General features: G+C 56.6%; 2 protein-coding genes and 1 long non-coding RNA gene across 4 annotated transcripts in view; 2 read left to right on the forward strand and 1 right to left on the reverse strand.

The window, feature by feature from the left end:
• Positions 1-146, forward strand: part of LOC120584013 (lens fiber membrane intrinsic protein-like) — a 3,030-nt gene extending 2,884 nt beyond the window's left edge. Inside the window, exon 3 of the mRNA XM_039839591.1 lies at positions 124-146. Within this exon, the coding sequence (XP_039695525.1) occupies positions 124-146 (23 nt within the window). The remainder of the gene's footprint in view (positions 1-123) is intronic.
• A 794-nt stretch (positions 147-940) lies between these two features.
• LOC120584007 (lens fiber membrane intrinsic protein-like) lies at positions 941-4,714 on the forward strand. Its single transcript, XM_039839584.1, is given in 4 exon segments — positions 941-1,245; positions 2,805-2,956; positions 4,018-4,152; positions 4,356-4,714. Coding segments are annotated over 4 exon segments (654 nt in total). The 3' UTR covers positions 4,418-4,714.
• A 1,811-nt stretch (positions 4,715-6,525) lies between these two features.
• Positions 6,526-9,885, reverse strand: LOC120584022 (uncharacterized). 2 transcript variants are annotated; one of them, XR_005647926.1, is made up of 4 exons: positions 9,851-9,885; positions 8,225-9,560; positions 7,431-7,656; positions 6,526-6,850 (listed from the first exon to the last, which is right to left on the reverse strand). It is a non-coding gene; the product is annotated as an uncharacterized LOC120584022 (long non-coding RNA). The 2 variants fall into 2 exon arrangements; XR_005647927.1 differs by lacking the exon at positions 9,851-9,885 and having other exon boundaries at positions 7,431-7,744; positions 8,225-8,274.

Consider the following 9,885-nt stretch of genomic DNA (forward strand, 5'->3'; position numbering starts at 1 on the left):
CTTCACCCCCCAGCTCCCTCAGGCCAAGCCAGTCTGCACCCTTCCCCTAAACTCCGCCCCAAACCCAGTCCACCTTCCACCCTAGCCAGCCCAGTCTGGTCCTCAACCTCCTTTTCGTCCCAGCCCCAACTGGGATACGCCTGTGACCCCCTCCGGAGAAGAGCCCCTCAGACCCAGGAAATCCAGATATCGCCCTGTTTCCTGCCTTTGGGGGTGGGAGGCCCTGTGTGAACAATAAATGGTGGACCGTCCTCATGTCTTGTGTCTGTGTGTGTGCTTACGCAGCTCAGGCCTACCCGGCGGGTGCTGCGGGCAAGGCCTGTGAAAGGGGGGTACCGTGGTTGGGAGGGTCACAGAGAGAGGCCCGTGGGGCCAGGGGCTGCGGGAGGGGGCGCCCGGATTCCTGCCTCAGCGAATTCCATTTGGGGCCACGGCTGCCACCGCTGCACTTCTGCCCGCTGGAAGCTGCTGGGCTGTGGGGCCATTGTGTGGGGAGGCTTAAGGGATTTGAGGGACCTGGGGAGCAGCGAGGCCAGCGACCTGGCTCGACGCAGTCTGCACAGAGGGGCCGAGGCAGACGGAGGGCTCGGGACAGGCTCGGCCACTCAGGTAGGGACCAAGCGTGGGACCCGCGGCCCCCTTCTCCCTCAAGATCTAGGCGCCAAGTCCTCCAGCTCTATCCTCTTCCATGGACCTGCCGGGGTCCCGAATGCCAGCCCCCTCCCCACTTAGGACCTGGGGGGCCCAGGTCCCTGGCTCCCATCTTCCCCAAGGGCTTGGTGTCCTAGCACCCAGCCCAATTGCTGCTTTAAGACCTGCAAGTCCAGGCCCCCAGCCCCATTCTTCCAGGACCTGAGAGTCTAAGCCCCCAGCCCTCTCCTCCCCGAGGCACTAGGAGTCTAGCTCCTGACCCCATCTCCATCCTTCCCCACAGATCACCATGTACAGCTTCATGGGTGGCGGCCTCTTCTGTGCCTGGGTGGGGACCATCCTCCTGGTGGTGGCCACAGCGACAGACCACTGGATGCAGTACCGGCTGTCGGGGTCCTTCGCCCACCAGGGCTTATGGCGGTATTGCCTGGGCAACAAGTGCTACCTGCAGACAGAGAGCATCGGTGAGGCCTCGGGGCAGGGGCGGGGCTGTGCCGGGGTCTGGACCTGCCGGGCAGAACCTCACAGCTGAAGGGCCACCTGCTTTTGTAGATGGAGAACCCCGTGGCTCAGAGAGGGAAAGGGACCAACCCAAGATCACTTAGCGTGGAAGGGGCAGAACTGGGACTTCGCTTATGTCTTCCTAGTCCAGTTACAGGATGGGCCTGACCGAGGGGTTGAGTAGGGAGAGGTGACATCTCCTGGCACAGAGGAGAGGTCAGCACTGCAGGTGGGGCTGGGGGTGCTGAAATGGCATTTCGTGTGTCAAGAGCTACATTAGGTACCGGGTGATACAGAGGCAAGATGGATCCTTAATTTGCTAAATATCGAATACTTGTGCCAGGCCACGTGATATATATGTGTGTGTGCGTGCATGTATGTATGTACGTACGTATGTATGTATGTATTATAATACATACTGTAAAAATGGGGATAAAAATAGTATTTACAGTATGGAGCTCTTGCAATCTAAATTACATACAAGTTATATATGTGTAGTATGTCTATTATATATTATATAATATATTATATATACTATATAATGTTATATAATATATATCATGTAACATAGGTACCTACATTGTATATGAATAGCATGTATATAATACATATTATATAGCATACTAGAGATACATAGAGATCTAATATAGTACACAATATGCATTTTATGGAAAGACAGAATTCCCGGTACTTGACATCCATTCATTCACCATATTTATTGAGCAGCTATTATGTGCTGGGGATATAGCAGCGAAGGAAAAAAACGAGACATTTGTCCTCACGGAGGGGACAAGTTCAGTGGAGAGACAGACATCATAAACAAGTTAAAAACAAATGAACGGGCATTTTCGGGTGTAGGTGAGTGGTGGGAAGGAAAAAATACAGAGCAAAGAGAGAGGATGAAGAATGATTAGCAGGAAAATATGGACAATCAGCATTCATCCATCCATCCATCCATCCATCCATTCCATCCACTCACATCCACTGTCCATCCACCGTCCATCCACTCTCGCCCATCTACCTCGTCCTATTCCATCCTGGTTCATCCATCCGGCCTCATCCATCCGCCCATCTTATCTGCCTGGCATTCATCTGGCTCCATTTCCACTTTGCCCATCCACTTCTGTCCATTTACTTGGTCATCTATCTATCTATCCATCTTCCATCTATCATCTTATCATCTATTTCCATTCATCTATCTATCTTCACTCCATTCTGTCATCATTTCATTCATCTATCTGGCCCATTCATTCCATCATCTGATTCCATCTATCTATCCATTCATCCATTCAACAAATATTGCAGGGCTATGGGGCAACTAAACCTAAAGGGAGCATTGGCAGGACCCACTCTAGTGCCTGTCTTTGGGGAGCCATCAGGCTGAAGGGGGAGACAGACAGAGTCACAACCCAGTGGGAGGGGTGAAGCTGATGACCGAGGGGAGGAGGGAGCTTTTTAGAGGAGGGGGTTTGGGGGCCGGGCTTTGGGGAGGTGAATGGAGTTTGCCAGGGGAAGAGGAGGGCATTGCAGGGAGGCGAGGCTGGAGCTAGGTCGGGGTCGTGGAGAGAGGGCGAGGCATTCCGGCCCTCAGAGGTAGCAGTGCTCACCGCTGAGGACGGGGAAGCACGGGGGTGACCGTGGGCTGCTCCCACAGCCTACTGGAATGCCACCCGCGCCTTCATGATCCTGTCCTCCCTGTGTGCCACGTCCGGCATCATCGTGGGCATCCTGGCCTTCGCTCAGCAGCCCACCTTCACCCGCCTCTCCCGGCCTTTCTCTGCCGGCATCATGTTTTTCGCCTCTAGTGAGTGGACGCCCCTGCCCCTTGGCCCTCGCCTTACCCTCAAGTGCCTGTTCGGTAAAGCCCAGTCCATCCCCGCCTGCAACACCACTCTGTCATTACTGCCTCCCCGCCTTACTGTCAACTCCACCCCCACCCGAATCCCGACCGATGCCCAGCGCCAGCTCCAATTTCTAATTCCACCTACTCCAGCACCGCAGATGCCACAGGTTTCAGGGCACGGTTCCCAACAAGACTGTGTCTGCTTCAGCTGCAAGGAGGGTCCACCAGGTCACCTGCACGTTTGATCGACTGGCTACAAATTCGAGGGTTCCCAGGACCCATTCGCTTTGGAAAATTTTGCTGCAATGACTCGCAAAACTCAGGAAAGCACTCTGCTTATACTTACAGTTTTGTTGTAAAGGGTCAACTCAAGACCAACCACATAAACAGATGCAGAGGGAGATGCCTGCGGGGCACCATCACCCTCCCCACGCACGTTGACCAATCAGGACGCACCAGCGTGCTCCAGCATCCGGCTTCTTTACTGGAGTTTCGTGATTGACTCGGTGGCCACAGCGATGGAACTCAAATCTCCAGCCCCGCTCCCCTCCCCAGAGCGGCTGGCACCTCAACTCTCTGTTTTGCTGGTTGGTCTTTCCAATGACCAGCTTTTCCATTCCGAGCCATCTCAGCTCAACAACAGGCGTGATCCCGGAGGCTCAGGAATAGCAAAGCCACTCCCATAAGTCGAGAAATGCCAAGGATTTAGAGTCATCCTTCCAGGAACCAGAGACAGAGACCAGTCAGATTCTTTATGACACAGCACACCCCTGTCCCACACCCACCTCATTCCCACTCCCTGTCTGTCTTCGCTCCCACTTTCGACTGAACCCCTGTCCTCACTCCCTTTTATCCCTACCTCCCACCCCAATTCCCACCACACTCCACCTTATCCACACCCCACTCCCACTCCCACCACACTCCACTCCTTATCCCCACCTCAAGCTTCACCCCACCACACTCCGTTCCTCGATCTTGCGCCCAACCCATCCCTGTTCCCACCCACACCCTCTTCTCCCCAGCCTTTTTTGTCCTGCTGGCCTTGGCCATTTACACTGGAGTCACCGTCAGCTTCCTGGGTCGCCGCTTCGGGGACTGGCGCTTTTCTTGGTCTTACATCCTGGGCTGGGTGGCCCTGCTCATGACCTTCTTTGCAGGTACGGGGCTTTGGGGGTGGAAAGGGCAGTGTCTGGGGCAGAGCGGGCAGCACTCCAGAGGAGAGGGTGAGACGGTGAGGTGTCCCACACGGGCCCCCAGCACTAAGCTGGATGGCAGACTCCAGGCCCTCAGGATGCCCAGGGAGAGAGGGAATGCTGGGGCGGGGGTTTGGGGGTGTCCCCTGACACCTTTCCCCACACAGGAATCTTCTACATGTGTGCCTACCGGATGCACGAATGTCGGCGCCTGTCCACGCCCCGCTGAGCCCAACTGTATCCACCAGCTTCAACTGGAAGTTAAAACGAGGTCGCTGAAGAGGAGGGGAGGGTCTGGGGCCTGAAATCCTGGTTCCTGGGGGCATGAGGGGGCTCAGGCCTGGACTCTGGGTGGGGGCCCTTGACTCCTGAGTCCCACCAGGAGAGGAAGAACGGGGCCTGGTGGGAGGGAGCTGAGAAGGCCTGAGGCCCTCCCTCCACCAGGAGGGGTTGTTTGAGAAACGGAATATCCATTAGAAGGAATTTTTTTTTTTTTTTGGAGTCTAATAAAACTGATGTGGAAGTACTACTCTGTGGCCCTGAGGAGCTGGGGTGCGTGCGGTGGATGGGGTGCGGGGCGTTACGGTGGCCCCGCCTGCTGTTTCTGTAGGCATGGAGACCGAGATCAATCACACGGCCCCGCCCAGGGGACAATTTGATGTCTAGGAAACTGTGGCGTGAGTCCAATTCTGACACCAGTTCGGATGTGTATTCTCCACCCTCCCCATGCCACCCAGAATGAACTCAATTCTGACATTACCTACCTGGCGATAGCCTCAGATCCCACAGGGGAAGGGCTGGGTCCGACGAGACCGCCCCCTGCTTCCGATGCCAGCTCCTAGTCCAGGCTGTCACCTGTGCTTCTGCCCAACCAGCCGTGCATCAGACACTCCTACCATCTCCTCCTCAGGTTCCATTAATTTGCTAGAGCAGCTCACAGAACTCGGAGAAACACAGTACTTACCCAACCACCAGTGTGTGACGAGAGGGTATAACTCAGCGGCAGCCAACGGAAGAGTTGCACAGGGGGCCCTCTCCCTGGATCTCCAACCCAGAACTCTCCGAACCCCATCCTTTGGGGTTTTACGGAGGCTTCATCATGTCGGCGAGATTGATTAAATCCTTGCCCCCTGGTGATTGAACTTGGCCTCCAGCTCCTCTCTCCTCCCTGGAGGTCAGGGGACGAGACTGGGAGTTCCAACCCTCAAATCACAGGGTCCGCTCCACTGGAAACCATCCCCCACATCCTTAGGTGGGGGTCCAAAAGTCACCTCATCACTGTAGCAAATGACACTCTCATGGTGCTTGTCACTTAGGAAATTCTTATTATGAATCACAATATTATGGTACGGTAATAGGATACGTGAAAGGGTCTATGAAGAAACAACTTCCCAGCCTGCCAGCCTCGCCCCATCTCCAGCTGGCTCTCCCACCTCCTCTCCCCTCCCCGATGAGCCCCTCCCACTAAAAACAGCAGAAGTCAGGGCCCTTCACCCCCTACAACTGCATCTTCACACACCGCTCATGGCCTTGACCTTCTCTTCATCCGCTGATGCTTAGTTCATTCAACAAACTGATGTTGACCGCCATGAGATTCACTGATGCCAATCGTCAAACAATAAGACCGTTTAGCAAGGCCAATTCTAATGCTAAGCATTTTTTTTTACAGGCTATGCTAGTAATTGTTATATTAATAGAGGCTTATTCCCTATAAATAATGTTTATTGGGGCCTCCTCAAATAACAAGAATACTATATTTATAGAGGCTTCTGGTATTAACAGTGACAATTGAGGCCTTCTCTAATAATACTTCACCGAGGCTCCTTTAAGTAGAAATAATCGTATTTACAGGGCTTCCTCTAGCGATGATAATGCCGTTATAACTCCAGACTCAGCCCTCCAACTCGAAGAGGATTTTCAATCTTCACACCTCTGCTCCTCCCACGACCTCCCCCCATCTGAGTAAACGACACGTCCATTTTCTCCTCAGCTTCGTTTCAGTCACATCCCGCATCTGAAAATGCCCCCACTAACTCTCTGGCTTAGTCCCTCTCCCTCGCTGCAGGGGTCCTCAAGACCACCCTCGGGTTCGATGAGTTGCTAGAAGGACTCAGAGAGTTTAGGAAAACTGTTACACTCACAGTTACCTTACAGCAAAAGGACACCGTTGAAAATCAGCAAAGGGATGAGCCTCGGTGGGCGGTTTCCAGGGAGACCAGGTACCAGCTTCCACTGTCCCTCCCAGGGGAGTCTCGGGAAAGCACTTACTTCTCCCAACAATGAACGACGTGTGACGACTCGCACGGACTACTGCCCGTCGGAGAAGCTCACCCAAACCCTGGTGTCCAGAGTTTTTATTGAAGGTCAGTTTTGTAGGCATGGAGCACCCACGTGGCTGACCTGAGTTATTCAGTCTCCAGCCTCTCCGGGGGTCAAGCTGATGTAGTGCACCCCAACGCCCCCTCACCCGCCCAAACTACATTGATAGCATAAACTATCTGGTGTGGCTCAAGGATTCCAGGTAAACACAGACACATATCAGGCAGGACATTCCACGGGCTTAGAGGTTCCCTCGCAGAAGCCAGGCCGTTGAATCTTCCTTCGGTCAGTGGTGGTTATGATAAGACATAAGAAGATGAGAAACGGGGTTACAGCCTCGAACCTGGAAGTGAGATGAAGGTGAAATGGGGCAGGGTTGAAGCAGGAATTCTAGAGGTTGGGGAGAAGTATGAATTAGGAAGTAGACGTGGGGCTGGGCTGGGGCCGGGATTGGGGATATGATCCAGGTACGGGGCTGGGAATGAAGATAGGGTTGTTACATTGGTGGGATGACAAATGGGATTGGCTTTGGGGGGTGGGGTGGAGTTGAGTTTGGGGTTGGGCTCATGCATCAAGAATGTAAGTTAGCTGGAGGATAAGGGATGGGGTTAAATTAGGATCAGTGGGTTTGGGGGGCCGAGATGGTTTTGAATTGAGAGTTGGTTTTAGGGATTGAGTTGGAGCGGGGATTATGGATGGGGTTGAGCTGAGAGCTGGGTTTGGAAATGAGAACGGGGTTGGGCTGCAGGATAGGGATGGGGTTCAGGCTGGGGTTGGATGTGGGACGGGGTCAAGACCACAGATGGGCTCTGCGCTCTGGTTCTCCCCTCCCCAGACGCCCACGGCCCAGACTTCCCGAAGCCTGTCTGGCTGCTTCTTGCCAGAGCCATGTCTACAGCCACTATGTCCCCACTCCTCATCACCTGGATCCGCCTCTGGGAGGCTGTCCTTGTGATCACGTTCTCAGGAGTGGCCAGTTACCTCACTGGCGAGGGTCCGGGAGAGGGCTAGGGGCCTGCAAACTGGAGTCTCCCACAGAGGAAGAGGACCGGCCTCCTGGGTCACTGGTCCCCCTCTTCTCTAGATGTCCTGGGACTGCTGGCTCAGTCTGTCTTCACAACAGAGGTCCTCTCTGGGGCCATTCCAGCTCTGCAGAGGTCAAGTTTGCGTGGGCCTTCTGCTTGAGCTGTGGCACCTTCACCTTATACCCGCTCCCAGGTGAGGTGCCGCCCAGGACCTGATGTCGATGTAGGGGGAGGAGGCCTGTGCTCGGAGGGCCAGTCCTGCTGACGTCCATGGGCCCCCCGCCAGGCACCATGGTCCTGGGAAGGAAGCCAGCCGCTGGAAGCGGAGCTGTCTCTGCACTGATCACATGAGGATGTGGGCGTGTCTTACCCTTCAGGGATTTTCAGAACTGTGATTCTCCATTTTTGCCTGCCGTGGAGCATGAGCTCCAAGCCAGGATTCGGGAGTCTGATCCCCTTGCCTGCCCGGCCGCCCCTTCCTCCCTCGGCCCCGGGCGTCCTGGCCTCCAGCCCCCTCCTTTTGTGGCCCCCCTAGAGTGCCCCCCCTCCCAGAACGGAAGGTTGCAAAACCCACAGGAAAACATGACACGTCCCCCAACTGTCCCCTCTGGCCACATCCTCCCCTCTCATTTAACTCACACCCTGGCCTCATTTGCCACCTCCACCTCTGAGCCCCCAAGCTTCTCTCTCACCTCTTCCGGGAAGCCCCCTCTGGTGTGGATGGCTCCGAGGGTGGGAGGTGCCGAAGCTGAGACAGAGAGACCAAACCACCGATGATAATGTGTCACCCTTTGCCACCACACAGCGTGAGGGGAACCGGGACCTCGGGGAGGGGAGACTTTATCGGTGCGAGCCAGGAAGGGAGGGTGTGTGTGACAAGGGTGGGTTGCCGGGAACTGAGCCGGGGGAGACAGAAGTGGCCTTGTCTTCAGCAGCGCGGGCCCTCCCGCCGCCTCTCCCGCCTGCCGGCTGCCTTTTCTCGAGCTCAGAGGACCCAGGAGTCCAGGTGCACAGCCTCCTCCTCCTCCCTCGGAGACCCAGGAGTCTGGATCACCAGCATCTTCGTCTCCCAGGACCCGGAAGCCCAGTGCTCCCCCCGTCCCCATGGAGCCCTGTCGGTCCCTGGCACTGCTGGCTGGCTCCCTGGGCCTGATGTGTGTCGTGGTTGCCCTGAGCACGAATTTTTGGTTCGTGGCCATGGGGCCCACGTCTTCCTCTCACTCTGGCATCTGGCCGACGAAGGGAGATGAGCACCCAGCAGGTAAGCAGGTGGGGCTCTCCCGTGGGGGCATTGCTGGAGGGGACAGGCCCTCAGAGGTCTTGTCTTGGAGCAGGCTACATCTACGTGACACAGATCTTCGGCATCCTGGCTGCCCTGTGTGGCCTGGTGTCCATGGGCCTACTGGTCCTGTCCTGCGTGCCCTCGCTGTCTGCCCCCGGCCGCGGGCCCCTGGTCGCATCCATCGTAGCCTTTGCTGCAGGTAAGGTGTTCGGACTGCCCGTGGGCCCCATACGGGAGCCGGGAGCGACTTCGGAGGGGCTGAGCGGGTCCTCTTGTCTTTGTCCCTAGCCTTCTCCTTGACGGTGGCCATGGCGGTCTACACCAGCGAGCGGTGGAGCCAGCCTCGTCACCCCCAGATCCAGACCTTCTTCGGCTGGTCCTTCTTCCTGGGCTGGGTTTCGATCCCGCTCTTGCTCAGTGCAGGTGACTGGCGCCCCGGGAGCTTGGGAGGGCCAGCCGAGGCTCTGGGAGGACACGGGAAGGGCCAGCGCTAACCCTCCGCCTGCCACTGCAGGTGGCCTGAGTCTGGGCGCTCACTGCTCCGGCCCCCGGCCTGGCTACGACGCCCTGTGAGACGCGGGCGAGGACAGCCGAGTGGGCGTGAGGCCCCCTTCTTCTCCGAAGGCGCCATCGAGAGCCACCGGACGCCCGGCCCGCCCTCGGCCCTCGGCCCTCGGCCCTCGGCCCTCGGCCCTCGGCCCTCGGCCCTCAGCCCTTTCACAGTCTCTCCATTTGTCTCTTCATCCCTTCAATAAAAATGGACTAGAATCTGGTTATTCTGATTAATTCGATCGCAGCGTAAGCCACCGGCACGCCAGCTCCAGGGGGGGCGACACTGGGTACCCAGAAGAGTCCGACCCCCCACGTGCTGTCTGGGGGGCTCCCGCCTGGCGCGGGGCCCCGTGCGGGCGCGGCACTGCCCCGTGCCCCCGCTCCCCTTGTCCGGCCCCGTCTTGCTCCCCGTTTGCATCTCTCTCTGTCCTTCCTTCCCTTCTTCCCCGCCTTGCTCGAGCACCCTCCACTTGTTCCCTCTGACCTTGTCGCCTCGCCGTCACTTATTCGTTGATTCAT

The sequence above is a fragment of the Pteropus medius genome, unplaced genomic scaffold (assembly GCF_902729225.1).
Source record: "Pteropus medius unplaced genomic scaffold, Ma_sr-lr_union100, whole genome shotgun sequence".
Lineage (NCBI taxonomy): Eukaryota > Metazoa > Chordata > Mammalia > Chiroptera > Pteropodidae > Pteropus > Pteropus medius.